At 56.2% G+C, this 24,088-nt stretch overlaps 2 protein-coding genes across 2 annotated transcripts; one reads left to right on the top strand and one right to left on the bottom strand.

Annotated features, from left to right (window-relative positions):
* Nucleotides 1-739: 739 nt before the first annotated feature.
* On the bottom strand, nucleotides 740-22,732 carry LOC107307141 (epithelial discoidin domain-containing receptor 1-like). Its single transcript, XM_085535077.1, has 14 exons — nucleotides 22,492-22,732; nucleotides 21,282-21,384; nucleotides 19,563-19,749; nucleotides 16,661-16,919; nucleotides 15,430-15,510; nucleotides 15,175-15,329; nucleotides 12,998-13,181; nucleotides 11,419-11,526; nucleotides 11,156-11,337; nucleotides 9,774-9,901; nucleotides 7,839-8,009; nucleotides 5,075-5,309; nucleotides 3,072-3,218; nucleotides 740-879 (listed from the first exon to the last, which is right to left on the bottom strand). The coding sequence occupies exons 1-14, from the start codon at nucleotides 22,730-22,732 to the stop codon at nucleotides 754-756; spliced, it is 2,307 nt and encodes a 768-aa protein (XP_085391203.1). The 3' UTR covers nucleotides 740-753.
* On the top strand, nucleotides 2,145-3,062 carry LOC146751260 (uncharacterized; the record flags this gene model as incomplete). Its single annotated transcript, XM_085535047.1, has 3 exons — nucleotides 2,145-2,258; nucleotides 2,352-2,514; nucleotides 2,671-3,062. Coding segments are annotated over exons 1-3 (669 nt in total), but the record flags the coding sequence as incomplete, so codon positions are not given.
* Nucleotides 22,733-24,088: the final 1,356 nt, after the last annotated feature.

Here is a 24,088-nt window from a genome sequence, read left to right as displayed (position 1 = left end):
GAAGGAGAAGAGGAAGAGGAGGAAGAGAAGGAAGAAGGAGAGGAGGAAGAGGAGGAGGAAGTGAAGGAGGAGGAAGGGGAGAAAGAAAAGGAGGAGGAGGAGGAAGTGGAGGAGGAGGAGAAAAAGGAAGAGGAAGAGGAGGAAGAGAAGGAGGAAGAGGAGGAGGAAGAGGAAGAGGAAGAAGAAAAAAAAGAGGAAGAGGAAGAAGAGGAAGGGGAAGGAGGAAAGAGAGGAAGGAAGAAGAGGAGGAGGAGGAAAAGGAAGAGAAGGAGGAGGAAGAAAAAGTGGAGGAGGAGGAAGAGGAAGGAGAAGAGGAAGAGGAGGAAGAGGAAGAGGAGGAGGAAGAAGAAGAGGAAGAGGAAGGAGAAGAGGAAGAGGAGGAAGAGAAGGAAGAAGGAGAGGAGGAAGAGGAGGAGGAAGTGAAGGAGGAGGAAGGGGAGAAAGAAAAGGAGGAGGAGGAAGAGGAGAAGGAGGAAGAGGAGGAAGAGGAAGGAGAAGAGGAAGAGGAAGAGGAGAAGGAAGAAGGAGAGGAGGAAGAGGAGGAGGAAGAGGAAGAGGAAGGGGATGAGGAAGAAGAGGAAGAGGAGGAGGATGAGGAGGAAGAGGAAGAGGAAGAAGAGGAAGAGGAAGAGGAAGAAGAGGAAGAGGAAGGGGAAGAGGAGGAAGAGGAAGTGGATGAGGAAGAGGAAGAGGAACAGGAAGAGGAAGAGGAGGAGGATGAGGAGGAAGAGGAAGCTCCCCGAGGCCGAAGGCTCATCCCAGCTCGCGGAGCAGTCGGTGCAAGACGCCGAATGTGGGTCGTTGTGCCGCGTCCCGCGCCCAGCAGCGGCGCATCAACGCGTGCAGAGCTGGGGGGCAGCCGGGGGGGCACGGCAGGAACTGCAGGGGGGGCAAAGGGGGAATGAGCCCCAACAGGATGGAGCAGGGACCTTAATATGGCCACAGGGACCCCAATATGGCCACAATATGGCCCCAATATGGCCCCAATATGGCCCCAGTATGGCCCCATTGCTCCCAGTATGGCCCCAATACGGCCCCAGTATGGCCCCAATACGGCCCCAGTATGGCCCCAATATGGCCCCAGTATGGCCCCAGTATGGCCACAATATGGCCCCAATATGGCCCCAGGGATCCCAGTATGGCCCCAATATGGCCCCATTGCTCCCAGTATGGCCCCAATATGGCCCCAGTATGGCCCCAATATGGCCCCAGTGATCCCAATATGGCCACAATATGGCCCCAATATGGCCCCAGTATGGCCCCAATATGGCCCCAATATGGCCCCATTCCATCCCATTTGGCCCCAATATGGCCCCAGTGCTCCCAGTATGGCCCCAATATGGCCCCATTGCTCCCAATATGGCCCCAATATGGCCCCAGTGATCCCAGTATGGCCCCAATATGGCCCCATTGCTCCCAGTATGGCCCCAATATGGCCCCATTGCTCCCAGTATGGCCCCAGGGATCCCAGTATGGCCACAATATGGCCCCATTGCTCCCAGTATGGCCCCAATATGGCCCCATTGCTCCCAGTATGGCCCCAATATGGCCCCATTGCTCCCAGTATGGCCACAATATGGCCCCAGGGATCCCAGTATGGCCACAATATGTCCCCATTGCTCCCAATATGGCCCCAATATGGCCCCATTGCTCCCAGTATGGCCCCAATATGGCCCCATTGCTCCCAGTATGGCCCCAATATGGCCCCAGTGATCCCAGTATGGCCCCAATATGGCCCCATTGCTCCCAATATGGCCCCAATATGGCCCCATTGCTCCCAGTATGGCCCCAATATGGCCCCATTGCTCCCAGTATGGCCCTAATATGGCCCCATTGCTCCCAATATGGCCCCATTGCTCCCAATATGGCCCCAATATGGCCCCATTGCTCCCAGTATGGCCCCAATATGGCCCCATTGCTCCCAGTATGGCCCCAATATGGCCCCAGGGATCCCAGTATGGCCCCAATATGGCCCCATTGCTCCCAATATGGCCCCAATATGGCCCCAGGGATCCCAGTATGGCCCCAATATGGCCCCATTGCTCCCAGTATGGCCCCAATATGGCCCCAGTTGGCTCCAGTATGGCCCCAATATGGCCCCATTGCTCCCAGTATGGCCCCAATATGGCCCCAGGGATCCCGGTATGGCCCCAATATGGCCCCAGGGCTCCCAATATGGCCCCAATATGGCCCCATTGCTCCCAGTATGGCCCCAATATGGCCCCAATATGGCCCCATTGCTCCCAGTATGGCCCCAATATGGCCCCATTGCTCCCAATATGGCCCCATTGCTCCCAGTCCGGCCCCAATATGGCCCCATTGCTCCCAGTATGGCCCCAATATGGCCCCAGGGATCCCAGTATGGCCCCAATATGGCCCCAGGGATCCCAGTATGGCCCCAATATGGCCCCATTGCTCCCAATATGGCCCCAATATGGCCCCAGGGATCCCAGTATGGCCCCAATACGGCCCCAGGGATCCCAGTATGGCCCCAATATGTCCCCATTGCTCCCAGTATGGCCCCAATATGACCCCATTGCTCCCAGTATGGCCCCAATATGGCCCCATTGCTCCCAGTATGGCCCCAATATGGCCCCAGGGATCCCAGTACGGCCCCAATACGGCCCCAGTGCTCCCTGTATGGCCCCAATATGGCCCCATTGCTCCCAGTATGGCCCCAATACGGCCCCAGGGATCCCAGTATGGCCCCAATATGGCCCCAGGGATCCCAGTACGGCCCCAATATGGCCCCAGTATGGCCCCAGTATGGCCCCATTGCTCCCAGTACGGCCCCAATATGGCCCCAGGGATCCCAGTATGGCCACAATATGGCCCCAGTGATCCCAGTATGGCCCCAATATGGCCCCATTGCTCCCAGTATGGCCCCATTGCTCCCAGTACGGCCCCAATATGGCCCCAGGGATCCCAGTATGGCCCCAATATGGCCCCATTGCTCCCAGTATGGCCCCAATATGGCCCCAGGGACCCCAATATGGCCACAATATGGCCCCATTGCTCCCAGTATGGCCCCATTCCCCCCCAGTTTGTCCCAGTCCGGCCCCATTGCTCACCTCCCCATGGCCCCGGCAGTGTCGCCCCGCGTTGGCGATCACCTGCTCGTCGCTCAGTGCCCCATAGGGCTGCTCCCTACAGCGGGTCAGCACCTCCCATAGGGTGACCCCAAAAGCCCACGCGTCGCTGGCGGGGGTGAAGGTGCCCTATAGGGATAAAGACCCCCTTCAGTCACCCCACAACCCACCCCATATTCCCCCATACCCCTCCCATATACCCCCATATCCCCCCATATTCCCCCATACCCCATCCATATCCCCCCATATAACCCTATATCCCCCCTGTATCCTGCCATATAACCCCATATATCCTCCATATGCCCCCCATATAACCCCATATCCCCTCATATAACCCCATATCCCCCCATATAACCCCATATCCCCCCTGTATCCTGCCATATAACCCCATATATACTCCATATACCCCCCATATAACCCCATATCCCCCCATATACCCCCATATCCCCCCATATAACCCCATATAACCCCATATAACCCCATATCCCCCCATATCCCCCATATCCCCCCTTACCAGCAGGATACACTCCCACGCCATCCAGCGGATGGGCAGCAGCGCTCTCCCCCTCACCCCCCATATCACCCCATAGAGACCTATATCCCCCATATCCCCCCATATATTCCCCCATATCACCCCATACGGACCCCATAGAGACCCCATATCCCCCCATATCCCCCCATATAACCCCATATCCCCCCATATCTCCCCATATAACCTCATATCCCCCCATATAACCCCATATATCCCCCCATATCACCCCATAGAGTCCCATATCCCCCTATATAACCCCATATCTCCCTACATAACCCCATATCCCCCCCATATAACCCCATATCCCCCCATAGAGACCCCATATCCCCCCATATCCCCCCATATCTCCCCATATCCCCCCATATCCCCCCATATCCCCCCATATAACCCCATATCTCCCCATATAACCCCATATAACCCCATATCCCCCCATATCTCCCCATATAACCCCATATCCCCTCATATAACCCCATATCCCCCCATATCTCCCCCCATAACCCCCATATACCCCCATATCCCCCCTTACCAGCAGGATACACTCCCACGCCATCCACCGTATGGGCAGCAGTGCTCTCCCCCTCACCCCCCATATCACCCCATAGAGACCTATATCCCCCATATCCCCCCATATAACCCCATATCCCCACTGTGTCCTGCCATATAACCCCATATATACTCCATATACCCCCCATATAACCCCATATCCCGCCATATAACCCCATATATCCCCCCATATCTCCCCATATAACCCCATATACCTCCATAGAGACCCCATATACCCCCATACACCCCCATATCACCCCATATCCCCCCATATACCCCCATATCCCCCCATATCCCCCATATACCCCCATATCCCCCCATATACTCCCATATCCCCCCATATAACCCCATATACCCCCATATAACCCCATATCTCCCCATATCTCCCCATATCTCCCCATATAAGCCCATATCCCCCCATATAACCCCATATAACCCCATATCTCCCCATATAGCCCCCATATCCCCCATATCCCCCTATATCACCCCATAGAGACCTATATCCCCCCATATAACCCCATATAACCCCATATCTCCCCTGTATCCTGCCATATAACCCCATATATCCTCCATATACCCCCTATATAATCCCATATCTCCCCATATCTCCCCATATAACCCCGTATACCCCATATCCCCCCATATAACCCCATATCCCCCCATATCTCCCCATATCTCCCCATATAACCCCATATAACCCCATATAACCCCATATCCTCCCATATATCCCCCCATATCCCCCCATATCCCCCCATATAACCCCATACAACCCCATATAACCCCATATCCCCCCATATACCCCCATATAACCCCATATCCCCCCATATATGACCCTATATCCCCCCATATCCCCCCATATCTCCCCATATAACCCCATATCCCCCATATCCCCCCATATCTCCCCCCTTACCAGCAGGATACACTCCCAGGCCATCCACCGTATGGGCAGCAGCGCTCTCCCCCTCACCCGGTAATAATGAGCCCCGTAAAGATGGCGGCTCATCCCGAAATCCGCCACTTTGACGGTAAATCCGTCCCCCACCAAACAGTTCCGGGTCGCCAGGTCACGGTGAACGAAATTGAGGCGGGACAGGAAACTCATCCCGGAAGCGATTTGAGCGGCCACGTGGAGCAGCGTGCGGAGACTGGGGGAGGGGCTTAAATGGGCTGGGGGCGGGGCTTAGATTGATGGACGGGGCTTAGAGCGAATGGGAGGGGTTTAAATGGATGGGGGCGGGGCTTATATGGAAGGGGTGGGGCTTAGATGGAGGGGGCGGGGCTTAGATTGGATGGGGCGGGGCTTAGATCGAAGGGGAGGGGTTTAAATGGATGGGGGTGGGGCTTAAATGGGCTGGGGGCGGGGCTCAGATTGGATGGGGGCGGGGCTTAGATGGAAGGGGCGGGGCTTAGATGGAGGGGGCGGGGCTTGGATTGAATGGGAGGGGTTTAAATGGATGGAGGCGGGGCTTAAATGGTCTGGGGGCGGGGCTTAGATTAGAAGGGGCGGGGCTTATATGGAGGGGGCGGGGCTTAGATCAAAGGGGGCAGGGCTTAGATGGAGGGGGAGGGGCTTAAATAGGCTGGGGGCGGGGCTTAGATTGATGGATGGGGCTTAGAGCGAATGGGAGGGGTTTAAATGGATGGGGGCGGGGCTTAGATTGGATGGGGACGGGGCTTATATGGAAGGGGGCGGGGCTTAGATGGAGGGGGCGGGGCTTAGATGGAGGGGGGGGCTTAAATTGATGGACAGGGCTTAGATTGAATGGGAGGGATTTAAATGGATGGGGGCGGGGCTTAAATGGGCTGGGGGCGGGGCTTTAGATTGATGGGCGGGGCTTAGAACGAATGGGAGGGGTTTAAATGGATGGGGGCGGGGCTTATATGGACTGGGGGCGGGGCTTAGATTGATGGACGGGGCTTAGAGCGACTGGGAGGGGTTTAAATGGATGGGGGCGGGGCTTAGATTGGATGGGGGCGGGGCTTAAATGGATGGGGGCGGGGCTTATATGGATGGGGCGGGGCTTAGATTGAAGGGGCGGGGCTTAGATCGAAGGGGGCGGGGCTTAGATGGAGGGGGCGGGGCTTCGATTGATGGACAGGGCTTAGATTGAATGGGAGGGGTTTAAATGGATGGAGGCGGGGCTTATATGGACTGGGGGCGGGGCTTAGATTGATGGACGGGGCTTATATGGAAGGGGGCGGGGCTTAGATGGAGGGGGCGGGGCTTAAATGGATGGAGCGGGGCTTAGATTGGAAGGGGCGGGGCTTATATTGATGAGGATGGGCTTAAATAGGCTGTGGGAGGGGCTTAAATGGAGGGGGCGGGGCTTAATTGAGATGTGGGCGGGGCTTAGATTGGAAGGGGCGGGGCTTATATGGATTGGGCGAGGCTTAGATTGGAAGGGGGCGGGGCTTAGATGGAAGGGGCTTAGATTGGATGGGGGTGTGGCTTAGATGGAATGGGCGGGGCTTAAATGGGTTGGGTGGGGCTTAGATGGAAGGGGCGGGGCTTAAATGGGTTGGGTGGGGCTTAGATGGAAGGGGCGGGGCTTAAACGGAGGGGCGGAGCTTAGATTGAATGGGGGCGGTGCTTAAATGGATGGGGCGTGGCTTAAATGGAGGGGGCGGGGCTTAGATGGGCTGGGGGCGGGACTTAAGGAGGGATTGGGATTAGGGGGCTTGTAATGGGGTTGGAGTCGGGGTTGATGGGCTGGTAAAGGGGGTTGGGATGGGGGTTGTGTAATGGGGTTGGGGTTGGGGGGTCCATAATGGGGTTGGGGGGCTGGTAAAGGGGTTAGGGGGGTGGGTAATGGGTTGGGATGGGGGTCGTGTAATGGGGTTGGGATGGGGGTTGTATAATGGGGTTGGGGTTGTGTAATGGGGTTGGGATGGGGGGTCCATAATGGGGTTGGGGGGCTGGGTAATGGGGTTGGGATGGGGGTTGTATAATGGGGTTGGGGTTGTGTAATGGGGTTGGGGGTCCATAATGGGGTTGGGGGGCTGGTTAAGGGGTTAGGGGGGCTGGGTAATGGGGTTGGGGTTGGGGTTGTTGGGTAATGGGGTTGGGATGGGGGTCATGTAATGGGGTTGGGGTTGGGGGGTCCATAATGGGGTTGGGATGGGGGTCGTGTAATGGGGTTGGGGTTGGGGGGTCCATAATGGGGTTGGGATGGGGGTTGTGTAATGGGGCTGGGGTTGGGGGGTCCATAATGGGGTTGGGGGGCTGGTAAAGGGGTTAGGGGGGCTGGGTAATGGGGTTGGGATGGGGGTTGTATAATGGGGTTGGGTTGGGGGGTCCATAACGGGGTTGGGGGGCTGGTAAAGGGGTTAGGGGGGTGGGTAATGGGGTTGGGATGGGGGCTGGGTAATGAGGTTGGGATGGGGGGTCCATAATGGGGTTGGGATGGGGGTCATGTAATGGGGTTGGGATGGGGGGTCCATAATGGGGTTGGGGGGTCCATAATGGGGTTGGGATGGGGGTTGTTGGGTAATGGGGTTGGGGTTGGGGTTGTGTAATGGGGTTGGGGTTGGGGGGTCCATAATGGGGTTGGGGGGCTGGTAGAGGGGTTAGGGGGGTGGGTAATGGGGTTGGGGTGGGGGTCATGTAACGGGGTTGGCTTTAAGGTATGTGAATGGGGGCTGAATACTGGGGTGTTTATGGGCTGCGTCCCCACCTGAGCGTGTTCCCCCGTGGCCCCCCCAGGAATCGGTGCAGGTCCCCGTGCTCCATGTACTCGGTGACGATGCACCACGGACCCCCCGGCCCCGAACAAACCCCCAGCAAACGGACGATGTTGGGGTCCCGCAAACAGCCCAGGGTGCGAGCCTCGTGCAGGAAGTCCCTCCTATGGGGGATAATGGGGGGCAATGAGGGACCCCTCCTATGGGGGATAATGGGGGGCAATGAGGGACCCCTCCTATGGGGGATAATGGGGGGCAATGAGGGACCCCTCCTATGGGGGATAATGGGGGGCAATGAGGGACCCCTCCTATGGGGGATAATGGGGGGCAATGAGGGACCCCTCCTATAGGGGATAATGGGGGGCAATGAGGGACCCCTCCTATAGGGGATAATGGGGGGCAATGAGGGACCCCTCCTATAGGGGATAATGGGGGGCAATGAGGGACCCCTCCTATAGGGGATAATGGGGGGCAATGAGGGACCCCTCCTATGGGGGATAATGGGGGGCAATGAGGGACCCCTCCTATGGGGGATAATGGGGGGCAATGAGGGACCCCTCCTATGGGGGATAATGGGGGGCAATGAGGGACCCCTCCTATGGGGGATAATGGGGGGCAATGAGGGACCCCTCCTATAGGGGATAATGGGGGGCAATGAGGGACCCCTCCTATAGGGGATAATGGGGGGCAATGAGGGACCCCTCCTATAGGGGATAATGGGGGGCAATGAGGGACCCCTCCTATAGGGGATAATGGGGGGCAATGAGGGACCCCTCCTATGGGGGATAATGGGGGGCAATGAGGGACCCCTCCTATGGGGGATAATGGGGGGCAATGAGGGACCCCTCCTATAGGGGATAATGGGGGGCAATGAGGGACCCCTCCTATAGGGGATAATGGAGGGCAATGAGGGACCCCTCCTATAGGGGATAATGGGGGACAATGAGGGACCCCTCCTATAGGGGATAATGGGGGGCATTGAGGGTCCCCTCCTATAGGGGATAATGGGGGGCGATGAGGGACCCCTCCTATAGGGGATAATGGGGGGCATTGAGGGACCCCTCCTATAGGGGATAATGGGGGGCGATGAGGGACCCCTCCTATAGGGGATAATGGGGGGCATTGAGGGACCCCTCCTATAGGGGATAATGGGGGGCAATGAGGGACCCCTCCTATAGGGGATAATGGGGGGCATTGAGGGACCCCTCCTATAGGGGATAATGGGGGGCGATGAGGGACCCCTCCTATAGGGGATAATGGGGGGCATTGAGGGACCCCTCCTATAGGGGATAATGGGGGGCAATGAGGGACCCCTCCTATAGGGGATAATGGGGGGCGATGAGGGACCCCTCCTATAGGGGATAATGGGGGGCGATGAGGGACCCCTCCTATAGGGGATAATGGGGGGCAATGAGGGACCCCTCCTATAGGGGATAATGGGGGGCAATGAGGGACCCCTCCTATAGGGGATAATGGGGGGCAATGAGGGACCCCTCCTATAGGGGATAATGGGGGGGGATTGAGGGTCCCCTCCTATAGGGGATAATGGTGGGGCAATGAGGGACCCCTCCTATAGGGGATAATGGGGGGCAATGAGGGACCCCTCCTATAGGGGATAATGGGGGGCAATGAGGGACCCCTCCTATAGGGGATAATGGGGGGGGATTGAGGGTCCCCTCCTATAGGGGATAATGGTGGGGCAATGAGGGACCCCTCCTATAGGGGATAATGGGGGGCAATGAGGGACCCCTCCTATAGGGGATAATGGGGGGCAATGAGGGACCCCTCCTATAGGGGATAATGGGGGGCATTGAGGGACCCCTCCTATAGGGGATAATGGGGGGCAATGAGGGACCCCTCCTATTGGGGATAATGGGGGGGCACGACCCCCACGACCCCCATTGCCCCCTTTACCCCCCCCCCCCCACCTGGCGTTCTTGGAGGCGTCGGCTCTCAGCACTTTGACGGCCACCAACAGGGGGCGCCCGTGGGGCAGCTCCGGGGGGCGGGAGGGGGGGGGCAGCTCCTGGGGGTCTTCGACTTCGCACAGCAAAACCTATGGGGGGGGGCGGGGCGTCGTGTAAAGGAGGCGGGGCTTCATGAAAGGGGGCGTGGTTTCATGTAAATGGACGGGGCTTCTTGATAGGGGGCGTGGCTTTGTGTAAAGGGGGCGTGGCTTCATGGAAAGGGGCGTGACTTTGATTAAGGGGGCGTGGCTTCATGTAAAGGGGCGTGGCTTCATGGCTGGGGGCGGGGCTTCTTGGATGGGGGCGGGGCTTCTTGGATATGGGGCGTTGCTTCATGTAAAGGGGGCGGGGCTTCGGTTGTGTGGGCGTGGCTTCGTGTAAAGGGGCGTGGCTTCATGTTAAGGAGGCGGGGCTTTAGGCAAAGGGGGCGTGGCTTCGATTGTGTGGGCGTGGCTTCATGATAAGGGGGCGTGGCTTCATGGAAGGGACTGGGCTTTAGGTAAAGGGGGCGGGGCTTCGATTGTGTGGGCGTGGCTTCTTGATAGTGGGCGTGGCTTCGTGTAAAGGGGCGTGGCTTTGATTAAGGGGCGTGTCTTCATGTAAAGGGGGCGGGGCTTCGGTTGTGTGGGCGTGGCTTCGTCTAAAGGGGCGTGGCTTCATGATAGGGGCGTGGCTTCATGTAAAGGGGGCGTGGCTTCTTGTTAGTGGGCGTGGCTTCGTATAAAGGGGCGTGGCTTTTATGCGGGGGCGTGGTCTGAGTTAGTGGGCGTGGTTTGTGGTATGGGGGCGTGGCTTCATGCAAATGAGTATGACCTGAGCCAATGGGAGGGGTGGGGGCGTGGCTTTGTGATAGTGGGCGTGGTTTGGGGTTTGGGGGCGTGGCTTCATGCAAATGAGCACAATCTGAGCCAATGGGAGGGGTGGGGGCGTGGCTTTGTGATAGTGGGCGTGGTTTGGAAGTCGGTGGGCGTGGCTTTGGAGCTGGCTTGCTATTGGATGACAGCAAGCTGGGGGCGTGGCCTGGGGAAGTGGGTGTGGCCACGCTGTGCTCCGATTGGGTGTTGTCTATTGGGGGCGTGGTCTTAGAGTCACTGTGAACCAATAGGGGATGAGGATAAGGGTGGTGGGCGTGGCCTCGGGTTTGGGGGCGTGGCTACGAACTGGTGGGCGTGGCTTATGATGTGGGCGTGGCCTCGTATTGGCTGTGGGGCATTAAGGGGGCGTGGCTTACGATGTGGGCGTGGCCTATGGGTTGGGCGTGGCCTCTATAGGGGGCGTGGCCTCGTCTTAAAGGGGCCGCGTCCTCTATTTGAAGGTTCCATGTCCTGGTGGTCGTTTCTCACCTCTCCGAACTGCCCCTCCCCCAGTTTCTCCCGGAATCGAAGTTGACCCCGTGGGAAGGAGGGGAGGGCGGGGCTGGGGGCGGGGCCAACGCAGGGGGCGGGGCCAGCCAGGGAGTAGGCGGAGCCTCCGGTGACGTCGGCTTCCGCGTAGGCCCCAGCCCCCAACTCGGCTTCCATTGAACCTATGGGGGGAGGGGAGGCGTCAAAAAGGGGCGGGGCTTAAGGCCGGAGGTGGGCGGGGCGAGGAGTGGGCGTGGCCTCACCGTCGGTGTTGATTGGCTTGGCTCCGTCGGGCGGGGCGCGGGCGAGCCCTCCTATTGGCTGAGCGTAGGTGGCCAGTAGGAGGCGATAGGCCGGGTTGGCGAAGGGCGCTATTGGTTGGGTGGGGGGCGGGGCCTGGATCAGGGCGGGGCCTCCATCCCCCCATCCATCCCCCCATCCATCCCCCCATCCATCCCTCCCTCCTTCCCTCTCTATCCTTCCTCCCTTCCCTCCCTCCTTCTCTCCCTCCTCTCCTCCCCTCCTCCCTTCCCTCCTTCCCTCCATCTCAATCCATCCCTCTCTCCTTTCCTTCCTCCATCTCTCTTTCTCTCCCTCCTTCCCTCCCTCCACTCTCTCCCTCCTTCATCTCCATCCCTCCCTCCCTCCCTCCCTCTCTCCCTCCCTCCCTCCATCTCCCCATCCCTCCCTCCTTCCCTTCCTCCATCTCTCCTTCCTTTCCTCCCTCCCTCCCTCTCCATCCCATCCCTCCCTCCCTCTCTCCTTCCATCTCCCCCCCATCCCTCCCTCCTTCTCTCCCTCCTCTCCCCCCCTCCTCCCTTCCTTCCTTCCCTCCATCTCCCTCCCTCCATCTCCCCCCATCCCTCCATCCTTCCCTCCCTCCTTCCATCTCCCCCCTTCCCATCTCCCCATACCTCCCCCCCATCCCTCCCTCCCTCCATCCCCCCCCTTCTCTCCATCTCCCCATCCCTCCATCCTTCCCTTTCTCCATCTCTCCTCCCTTCCCTCCCTCCTCCATCTCCCTCCTTTCCTCCATCTCCCCTTCCTCCTTCCATCTCTCCTTACTTATCTCCTTCCCTCCCTCCTCTCCCCCATTCCTCCCTCCCTCCATCTCCCCATCCCTCCATCCTTCCCTTCCTCCATCTCTCCTTCCTTTCCTCCCTCCCTCCATCTCCCCCCATCCCTCCATCCTTCCCTCCCTTCTCTCCCTCCCTCTCCATCCCATCCCTCCCTCCCTCCCTCCATCTCCCCATCCCTTCCTCCTTCCCTCCCTCCTTCCATCTCTCCTTCCATCTCTCCTTCCTTTCCTCCCTCCCTCCCTCCCACCTTCCCTCCCTCCATCTTCCCCTTCCCATCCCTCCCTCCCTCCCTCCCTTCATCTCCCCCCATCCCTCCCTCCTTCCCTTCCTCCATCTCTCCTTCCTTTCCTCCCTCCCTCCCTCTCCATCCCATCCCTCCCTCCCTCCCTCCCTCCATCTCCCCCCCATCCCTCCCTCCTTCCCTCCCTCCTCTCTCCCTCCCTCTCCCTCTCCATCTCATCCCTCCCTCCCTCCCTCCATCTCCCCCCCCTCCATCTCCCCATCCCTCCCTCCTTCCCTCCTTCCATCTCTCCCTCCCTCCCTCCCTCTCTCCATCCCATCCCATCCCATCCCATCCCATCCCTCCTTCCATCTCCCCCCTTCCCATCTCCCCATCTCCTTCCATCTCTCCTTCCATCCCTCCCTCCTTCCCTCCTTCCATCTCTCCCTACTTCCCTCCATCTCCCTCCCTCCATCTCCCCCTCCTCTCTCCCCTCCTTCCCCCCCTCTCCCCCCCCGTCCCCGCTCCCCCCAGCCCCCTCACCAGGCACAGGGGGCACTGGGGGCAATGTGGGTCCGTTGGGCTCCTGATACTCCCCCAGCCCGGGTGGGATCCTCTCGTATCGCGGTGACCCCCGTCCCATCGCGGTGGCGTTATTGATCACCACGGTGTCACCGGGCACCGACAGCTGCACACGCAGCTCCTCCTCCGAGGGACGGCGCTGGGCCTGCATGGGGCCGCCCCATAACCACATTAATGACCCCATTGACCAATGGACCGCCCCATAACCACATTGAGGACCCCATTGACCAATGGACAGCCCCATAACCACATTGAGGACCCCATTGACCAATGGACAACCCCATAACCACATTGAGGACCCCATTACCCAATGGACAACCCCATAACCACATTGAGGACCCCATTGACCAATGAACCACCCCATAACCACATTGAGGACCCCATTAAGGACCCCATTACCCATTGAACCACCCCATAACCCCATTAAGGACCCCATTAACCAATGGACAACCCCATAACCACATTGAGGACCCCATTAACCAATGGACCGCCCCATAACCACATGGAGGACCCCATTAATGACCCCATTAACCAATGGACAACCCCATAACCACATTGAGGACCCTATTAATGACCCCATTAACCAATGGACAGCCCCATAACCCCATTAAAAACCCCATTACCCAATGAACCGCCCCATAACCACATGGAGGGCCCCATTAGTGACCCCATTAACCAATGGACCGCCCCATAACCACATTGAGGACCCCATTAATGACCCCATTAACCAATGAACCGCCCCATAACCACATTGAGGGCCCCATTAACCAATGAACCGCCCCATAACCACATTGAGGACCCCATTAACCAATGGACCGCCCCATAACCACATTGAGGACCCCATTGACCAATGGACAACCCCATAACCACATTGAGGACCCCATTAATGACCCCATTAACCAATGAACTGCCCCATAACCACATTGAGGACCCCATTGACCAATGAACCGCCCCATAACCACATTGAGGACCCCATTGACCAATGGACCGCCCCATAACCACATTGAGGGCCCCATCGACCAATGGACAACCCCATAACCACATTGAGGACCCCATTAAGGACCCCATTACCCATTGAACCACCCCATAACCCCATTAAGGACCCCATTAACCAATGAACCGCCCCATAACTACATTGAGGACCCCATTAACCAATGAACCGCCCCATAACCACATTGAGAACCCCATTGACCAATGGACCGCCCCATAACCACATTGAGGACCCCATTACCCATTGAACCGCCCCATAACCACATTGAGGACCCCATTAAGGACCCCATTAATCAATGAACCACCCCATAACCCCATTAAAGACCCCATTACCCAATGAACTGCCCCATAACCACATTGAGGACCCCATTAAGGACCTTGTTACCCATTGAACCGCCCCATAACCCCATTAAGGACCCCATTACCCAATGAACCGCCCCATAACCACATTGAGGACCCCATTACCCATTGAACCACCCCATAACCTAATTAAGGACCCCATTAAGGACCCCATTAACCAATGAACCACCCCATAACCACATTGAGGGCCCCATTAACCAATGGACCGCCCCATAACCACATTGAGGACCCCATTGACCAATGGACCGCCCCATAACCACATTGAGGACTCCATTAAGGACCCCATTACCCATTGAACCACCCCATAACCCCATTAAGGACCCCATTGACCAATGGACCGCCCCATAACCACATTGAGGGCCCCATTGACCAATGGACCAACCCATAACCACATTGAGGACCCCATTAAGGACCCCATTAACCAATGAACCGCCCCATAACCACATTGAGGACCCCATTACCCAATGGACCGCCCCATAACCACATTGAGGACCCCATTGACCAATGAACCGCCCCATAACCACATTGAGGACCCCATTGACCAATGGACAACCCCATAACCCCATTGAGGACCCTGTTAACCAATGGACCACCCCATAACCACATTGAGGACCCCATTGACCAATGAACCGCCCCATAACCACATTGAGGACCCCATTGACCAATGGACCGCCCCATAACCACATTGAGGACCCCATTAACCAATGAACCGCCCCATAACCACATTAAGGACCCCGTTAGCCAATCAACGCCCCCATCACCCCATTACCGACCAATCAACTCCTCACCTTCCCCAAGATCTTCCTCCAATGATGCCGCCAGAGGATGAGGACGATGACGGCCAATAGGAGCAGGATGATGGCCACCAAGCAGCCAATCAGGATGGACGTGTGGCTGTGATCCTCTTTGGCCATTGGTTGCCCGGCTTTGGGCTCCCAAGGGGCTGCCAATGGGGGGACACCGACCCCATTAAGCCCCGCCCCCTCCAAGTCCCACCCTATTGGTCCAACCTTTAAGCCCCGCCCCCATTAAGCCCCACCCACCAGCCGTGCTGTGATTGGTGGATTCCATGGGGGGCGTTGATGGGAGCCAATCACTGGCGGCCATTGCTTCTTCCACCACATCTGCATTAATGAGAGCCTTAATGAAGCGGCTAATTAAGGGACCAGGATCCCCAGCTCGTTAATTAATTAGCATAGCTAATGGGGTTGGTTGGGGCTGTTAACGAGCTCGTCGGCCAATCAATGGCCTTGTTGCTGCTTAATGAGCTCATTAACCAACCAATGGCCCCATTACCCAATTAATTAATGACCCATCAATTAATTAACAATCCCATCACATAATTAACGACCCCATCACTTAATGAATGACCCGATCACTTAATTAACGACCCCACCACCCAATTAATGACCCCACTGATTAATTAATGATCCCATCACTTAATGAATGAGCCTATCACTTAATTAACGACCCCATCACTTAATTAACGACCCCATCACTTAATTAACGACCCCACCACTTAATTAATGACTCTATCACTTAATGAACGACCCCATCACTTCATTAATGACCCCACTACCCAATTAATGACCCCATCACTTCATTAATGACCCCATCACTTAATTAACAACCCCACCACTTAATTACCAACCCCATCACTTCATTAACGACCCCATCACTTCATTAATGACCCCACTACCCAATTAATGACCCCATCACTTCATTAATGACCCTATCAATTAATTAATGACCCCATCACTTAATTAACAACCCCACCACTTAATTAATGACCTCATCACTTAATTAATAACCCCACCACTTAATTAATGGCCCTGTCAATTAATTAATGATCACACTACTTAATTAATGACCCCATCACTTAATGAATGACCCCATCACTTAATGAATGACCCCATCACTTAATTAATGACCCTATCAATTAATTAATGACCCCATCACTTAATTAACGACCCCATCACTTGATTAACGACCCCATCATTTCATTAATGACCCCACTACCCAATTAATGACCCCATCACTTCATTAATGACCCTATCAATTAATTAATGACCCCATCACTTAATTAACGACCCCATCACTTAATTAATGACCCCACTACCCAATTAATGACCCCAAAACCCAATTAACGACCCCATCACTTCATTAATGTCCCCACTACCCAATTAATGACCCCATCACTTCATTAATGACTCTATCATTAATTAACGACCCCATCACTTAATTAACAACCCCATCACTAATTAATGCCCTCACCGGATTCGAAGCTGACCTCGCTGAAGAGCATCCACTCGTTAGCGAAGAAGAATCGGCAGCTAACGAAGCGAGCGCGGCGCCCCCTTAAAGGGACAGTGACCCACAGGGCTCGGGGGTCCCCCCGGGGGTCCCCACTCGTCCCTTGGGGGTGGTGGGGGGATTCGGGGGGGTCCCAGGGGGCGTCAGGGCTGCTCTTAAAGCGACACTGCACCGACATGAAGACGCTCACCCCACGCGTGTGCATGTTGTTGCAGTGGACCTATATGGGGTGGGGGGCAGGGGGGTGGTCTATGGGGGGGGCTTGGGGTCGACCCCATAGATCATCTGACCTGGTTCAAATGATGGACCCGTAACAGACCCATAACTCAGACCAACCAAGACATAATGCAACCGGACATCCCATAATGAGACTGTTGGTCCCATAACCCAACCACTGACCCCATAACTCAACCATTGACCCCATAACCCAACCATTGACCCTATAACCCAACCATTGACCCCATCACCCAACCATTGACCCCATAAGCCAACCATTGACCCCATAACCCAACCATTGACCCTACAACCCAACCAACCACCCCATAACCCAACCACAGACCCCATATCCCAACCATTGACTCCATTATCCAACCATTGACCCCATAACCCAACCACTGACCCTATAACCCAACCATTGACCCTATAACCCAACCAGTGACCCCATAACCCAACCAGTGACCCCATAACCCAAGTATTGACCCCATAACCCAACCATTGACTCCATCACCCAACTATTGACCCCATAACTCAACCAACTACCCTATAACCCAACCATTGACCCCATAACCCAACCAACCACCCCATAACCCAACTATTGGCCCCATAACCCAACCACAGACCCCATAACCCAACCATTGACCCCATAACCCAACCATTGACCCTATAACCCAACCACTGACCCCATAACCCAACCATTGACCCCATAACCCAACCATAGACCCCATAACCCAACCATTGACCCCATAACCCAACCATTGACCCTATAACCCAACCATTGACCCCATAACCCAACCACTGACCCCATAACCCAACCATTGATCCCATCACCCAACCATTGACCCCATAACCCAACCACAGACCCCATAACTCAACCATTGACCCTATAACCCAACCAGTGACCCCATAACCCAACCATTGACCCCATAACCCAACCACTGACCCTACAACCCAACCAACCACCCCATAACCCAACCATTGACCCCATAACCCAACCAACCACCCCATAACCCAACCATTGACCCCATAACCCAACCATTGACCCCATAACCCAACCATTGACCTCATCACCCAACCACAGACCCTACAACCCAACCAACCACCCCATAACCCAACCACAGACCCCATAACCCAACCATAGACCCCGTAACCCAACCATTGACCCCATAACCCAACCAACCACCCCATAACTCAACCAACCACCCCATAACCCAACCATTGACCCCATAACCCAACCATTGACCCTATAACCCAACCATTGACCCCATAACCCAACCATTGACCCCATAACCCAACCATTGACCCCATAACCCAACCACAGACCCTACAACCCAACCAACCACCCCATAACCCAACTATTGGCCCCATAACCCAACCATTGACCCCATCACCCAACCATTGACCCCATAACCCAACCACAGACCCTATAACCCAACCAACCTCCCCATAACCCAACCAGTGACCCTATAACCCAACCATTGACCCTACAACCCAACCATTGACCCCATAACCCAACCATTGACCCCATAACCCAACCACGGACCCTACAACCCAACCAACCACCCCATAACCCAACCATTGACCCTATAACCCAACCATTGACCCCATAACCCAACCACAGACCCTACAACCCAACCAACCACCCCATAACCCAACCATTGACCCTATAACCCAACCATTGACCCTATAACCCAACCATTGACCCCATAACCCAACCAACCACCCCATAACCCAACTATTGGCCCCATAACCCAACCACAGACCCTACAACTCAACCATTGACCCCATAACCCAACCAACCACCCCATAACCCAACCATTGACCCTATAACCCAACCATTGACCCTATAACCCAACCATTGACCCCATAACCCAACCACAGACCCTACAACCCAACCAACCACCCCATAACCCAACCATTGACCCCATAACCCAACCATTGACTCCATTATCCAACCATTGACCCCATAACCCAACTATTGACCCTACAACCCAACCATTGACCCCATCACCCAACCAACCACCCCATAACCCAACCATTGACCCCATAACCCAACCAACCACCCCATAACCCATCCAACCACCCCATAACCCAACCATTGACTGCATAACCCAACCATTGACCCCATAACCCAACCATTGACCCCATAACCCAACCACAGACCATATAACCCAACCACAGACCCCATAACCCAACCATTGACCCTATAACCCAACCACTGACCATATAACCCAACCACTGATCCCATAACCCAACCAACCACCCCATAACCCAACCAACCACCCCATAACCCAACCATAGACCCTACAACCTAACCATTGACCCCATAACCCAACCATTGACCCTACAACTCAACCAACCACCCCATAACCCAACCATTGACCCCATAACCCAACCACAGACCCCATAACCCAACCACAGACCCTACAACCCAACCAACCACCCCATAACCCAACCATTGACCCCATAACTCAACCACGGACCCTACAACCCAACCAACCACCGCATAACTCAACCATTGACCCTACAACCCAACCATTGACCCCATAACCCAACCAACCACCCCTTAACCAACCATTGACCCTATAACCCAACCATTGACCCCATAACCACCCCCCACACCCGCTATGGGGTCACCGTGGGTCACCTGCATGGCACGGAACACCCTCATGTGCTCGAACTCAAACTGCAGCTCTAAATGGGGCTGGGGTCCTGGGGGTCTCCTCCACCCCACGTAGTCGTAACCGGGCCAAAGCCGCCGCTCTCGGCTCCGTGTGAAGTCCTCCAGCCCCACAACCCCATCCGCCAGCTGGCCCAGCCCCCCATAGAGCAGCCTGGGGGGCAGCCAAGGGGGTCTGCTCACCCACCGAGACCCCATAGAGCTGCTCGTATGGGTCAGCCCTGGGATGATTTGGGGTGGTTTGGGGGCAATTTGGGGTGGTTTGGGGCATTTTGGGGTGGTTTGGGGGCATTTGGGGTGGTTTAGGGGCATTTGGGGTGGTTTGGGGACAATTTGGGTTGGTTTTGGGGCCATTTAGGGTTGGTTTTGGGGGCATTTATGGGTGGTTTAGGGTCAGTTTGGGGTGGTTTGGGGACCATTTGGGGTGGTCTGGGGCCATTTAGGGTTGGTTTGGGGCCATTTGGGGCCAATTTGGGGCCAACTTGGGGATGTTTGGGGCCATTTGGAGCCATTTAGGGTTGGTTTGGGGCCATTTGGGGTGGTTTAGGGACAATTTGGGTTGGTTTTGGGATATTTGGGGTGGTTTGGGGCCATTTTGGGGTGGTTTTGGGGACATTTAGGGTTGGTTTGGGGGCCATTTGGGGCCAGTTTGGGGATGTTTGGGGCCATTTGGAGCCTATTTGGGGCTATTTGGGGCCATTTGGAGCCTATTTGGGTCCATTTGGGTTCATTTGGGGCCATTTGGGGCCAACTTGGGTCCATTTGGGTCCATTTGGGGCCATTAGGGGATATTAGGGGCTATTAGGGGATATTAGGGGATATTAGGGGCCATTAGGGGATATTAGGGGCTATTAGGGGATATTAGGGGATATTAGGGGATATTAGGGGATATTAAGGGCTATTAGGGGCTATTAGGGGATATATTAGGGGATATTAGGGGCCATTAGGGGATATTAGGGGCCATTAGGGGATATTAGGGGCTATTAGGGGCTATTAGGGGATATTAGGGGATATTAGGGGCTATTAGGGGATATTAGGGGATATTAGGGGCCATTAGGGGCTATTAGGGGATATTAGGGGCCATTAGGGGATATTAGGGGATATTAGGGGATATTAGGGGCTATTAGGGGATATTAGGGGCCATTAGGGGCCATTTGGGGCCATTTGGGGCCATTAGGGGATATTAGGGGATATTAGGGGATATTAGGGGCTATTAGGGGATATTAGGGGATATTAGGGGCTATTAGGGGATATTAGGGGATATTAGGGGATATTAGGGGATATTAGGGGCCATTAGGGGATATTAGGGGCTATTAGGGGATATTAGGGGATATTAGGGGCTATTAGGGGCTATTAGGGGATATTAGGGGCTATTAGGGGATATTAGGGGATATTAGGGGCCATTAGGGGATATTAGGGGATATTAGGGGCTATTAGGGGATATTAGGGGATATTAGGGGCCATTAGGGGATATTAGGGGCTATTAGGGGATATTAGGGGATATTAGGGGATATTAGGGGCCATTAGGGGATATTAGGGTCTATTAGGGGATATTAGGGGCTATTAGGGGCTATTAGGGGATATTAGGGGCTATTAGGGGATATTAGGGGCTATTAGGGGCTATTAGGGGCTATTAGGGGATATTAGGGGCCATTTGGGGCCATTAGGGGATATTATGGGACTCACGGTCCGGCGCTGTCCCCGTCGTAGGTGGAGTCATTGAGGACGATGGTTGTGGGGTGGAGGGTCATGGCGTGTCCCCGTGGGGCGGTGTAGGACAGCAGGCCGGCTGGGGGCAGAGATGGGCGCCATGGGGTGCCATGGGGTGACATAGGGTGCCATAGGGTGACATTGGGTGCCATAGGGTTCCATAGGGTGCCATGGGGTGCCATGGGGTGACATAGGGTGCTATGGGGTGCTATGGGGCTCTATGGGGTGCCATAGGGCGCTATGGGGTGCCATGGGGTGCCATAGGGTGCTATGGGGTGCCATAGGGTGCCATGGGGTGCTATGGGGTGCTATGGGGCGCTATGGGGTGCTATGGGGTGCTATGGGGTGCCATAGGGTGCTATGGGGTGCCATAGGGTGCCATAGGGTGCTATGGGGTGCTATGGGGTGCCATGGGGTGCTATGGGGTGCTATGGGGCTCTATGGGGTGCCATAGGGTTCTATGGGGTGCTATAGGGTGCTATGGGGTGCTATGGGGTGCTATGGGGTGCCATGGGGTGCTATGGGGTGCTATGGGGTGCCATGGGGTGCCATAGGGTTCTATGGGGTGCTATGGGGTGCTATGGGGTGCTATGGGGCTCTATGGGGTACTATGGGGTGCCATGGGGTGCCATAGGGTGCCATAGGGTTCCATAGGGTGCTATGGGGTGCTATGGGGTGCCATAGGGTGCTATGGGGTGCCATAGGGTTCCATAGGGTGCTATAGGGTGCCATAGGGTGCTATGGGGTGCTATGGGGCGCTATGGGGCTCTATGGGGTGCTATGGGGTTCCATAGGGTGCTATGGGGTGCTATGGGGCTCTATGGAGCTCTATGGGGTGCTATGGGGTGCTATGGGGCTCTATGGGGTGCTATGGGGTGCTATGGGGTGCCATAGGGTTCTATGGGGTTCTATGGGGTGCTATGGGGTGCTATCGGGTGCTATGGGGTGCTATGGGGTGCTATGGGGCACTATGGGGCGCTATGGGGTGCTATGGGGTGCTATGGGGCGCTATGGGGCTCTATGGGGTTCCATAGGGTTCTATGGGGCGCTATGGGGCGCTATGGGGTGCTATGGGGCTCTATGGGGCGCTATGGGGCTCTATGGGGCTCTATGGGGCGCTATGGGGCGCTATGGGGCTCTATGGGGCGCTATGGGGCGCTATGGGGCGCTATGGGGTGCCACTGACCGTCCCATGTGCAGCCGTAGAGCTCCATCCTCATGCAGACGCTCATGGCGCGGGGGCTTCGGGGATGGACCCGAAGTGCCACCAACACCGGGGGGGGGGCCAGGTCCTTCAGCACCACCCCGTGGGGGTCCTCATTGCCCCCAATCACCTGAGGGGCAACATGGCGGCAACGGGGGGGACACGAGGCCCCATTGAGTCCACAAGGCCCCATTGAGTCCCCAATCACCCCTATTGCCCCCATGTCCCCCTATTGCCCCCATATCCCCCCTATTGCCCCCATGTCCCCCCATTGTGTCCCCATTGTCCCCATTGTCCCCAATATCCCCAATGTCCCCATTGTCCCCATTATCCCCAATGCCCCTATTGTCCCCATTGCCCCCAATATCCCCATTGACCCCAATGTACCCATTGACCCCAATATCCCCAATGTCCCCAACATCCTCATTGTGCCCCCACATCCCCCCTATTGTCCCCTATCGCCCCCTATTGTCCCCTATCGCCCCCTATTGTCCCCACATCCCCCCTATTGTCCCCATATCCCCCCTATTGCCCCCTATTGCCCCCTCATCCCCCTATATTCCCCATATCCCCCCTATTGCCCCCATATCCTCCCTATTGCCCCCTATTGCCTCCTATTGCCCCCATGTCCCCCCTATTGCCCTCTATTGCCCCCCTATTGCCCCCACATCCCCCCTATAGCCCCCACATCCCCCCTATAGTCCCCATGTCCCCCATATCCCCCCTATTGCCCCCACATCCCCCCTATTGCCCCCATATCCCCTCTATAGTCCCCATATCCCCCCTATAGTCTCCATGACCCCCTATTGCCCCCATGTCCCCCCATTGTGTCCCCAGTCATCCCCTATTGCCCCCATATCCCCCCTATTGTCCCCATGTGCCCCCTATTGTCCCCACATCCCCCTATTGTCCCCATGTCCCCCCATTGTGTCTCCTATAGTCCCCATATCCCCCCTATAGCCCCCACATCCCCCTATTGTCCCCATATCCCCCATATTGTCCCCCCTATTGTCCCCTATCGCCCCCTATTGTCCCCTATCGCCCCCTATTGTCCCCTATCGCCCCCTATTGTCCCCTATCGCCCTCTATTGTCCCCTATCGCCCCCTATTGGCCCCTATCGCCCCCTATTGTCCCCACATCCCCCCTATTGTCCCCATATCCCCCCTATTGCCCCCTATTGCCCCCTCATCCCCCCTATATTCCCCATATCCCCCCTATTGCCCCCATATCCTCCCTATTGCCCCCTATTGCCCCCTATTGCTCCCACATCCCCCCTATAGTCCCCATATCCCCCTATTGCCCCCATATTCCCCCTATAGTCCCCATGTACCCCCATTGTGTCCCCTATTGCCCCCATATCCCCCCTATTGCCCCCATTTCCCCCCTATTGTCCCCATATCCCCTCTATAGTCCCCATGTCCCCCCTATTGCCCCCACATCCCCCCACTGTGTCCCCATATCCCCTCTATAGTCCCCATATCCCCCCTATTGCCCCCACATCCCCCTATAGTCCCCATATCCCCCCTATAGTCCCTATATCCCCCCTATTGCTCCCATATCCCCCTATTGTCCCCACAT

The sequence above is a fragment of the Coturnix japonica genome, unplaced genomic scaffold (assembly GCF_054131305.1).
Source record: "Coturnix japonica strain WE unplaced genomic scaffold, WE-NBRP24 Scf107, whole genome shotgun sequence".
NCBI lineage: Eukaryota > Metazoa > Chordata > Aves > Galliformes > Phasianidae > Coturnix > Coturnix japonica.
This window is presented reverse-complemented; position numbering and strand designations above follow the sequence as displayed.

Excerpts from the sequence above, each read along its gene's own strand:
- LOC107307141 (XM_085535077.1), bottom strand. The coding sequence starts at position 22,732 with ATGGGGGCAATAGGGGTGATTGGGGACTCAATGGGGCCTTGTGGACTC. Across the intron at positions 21,385-22,491 it reads CTACGGCTGCACATGGGACG|CCGGCCTGCTGTCCTACACC; the intron begins GTCAGTGGCACC and ends CTCTGCCCCCAG. Across the intron at positions 3,219-5,074 it reads CCTGGGAGTGTATCCTGCTG|GGCACCTTCACCCCCGCCAG; the intron begins GTAAGGGGGGAG and ends TTATCCCTATAG.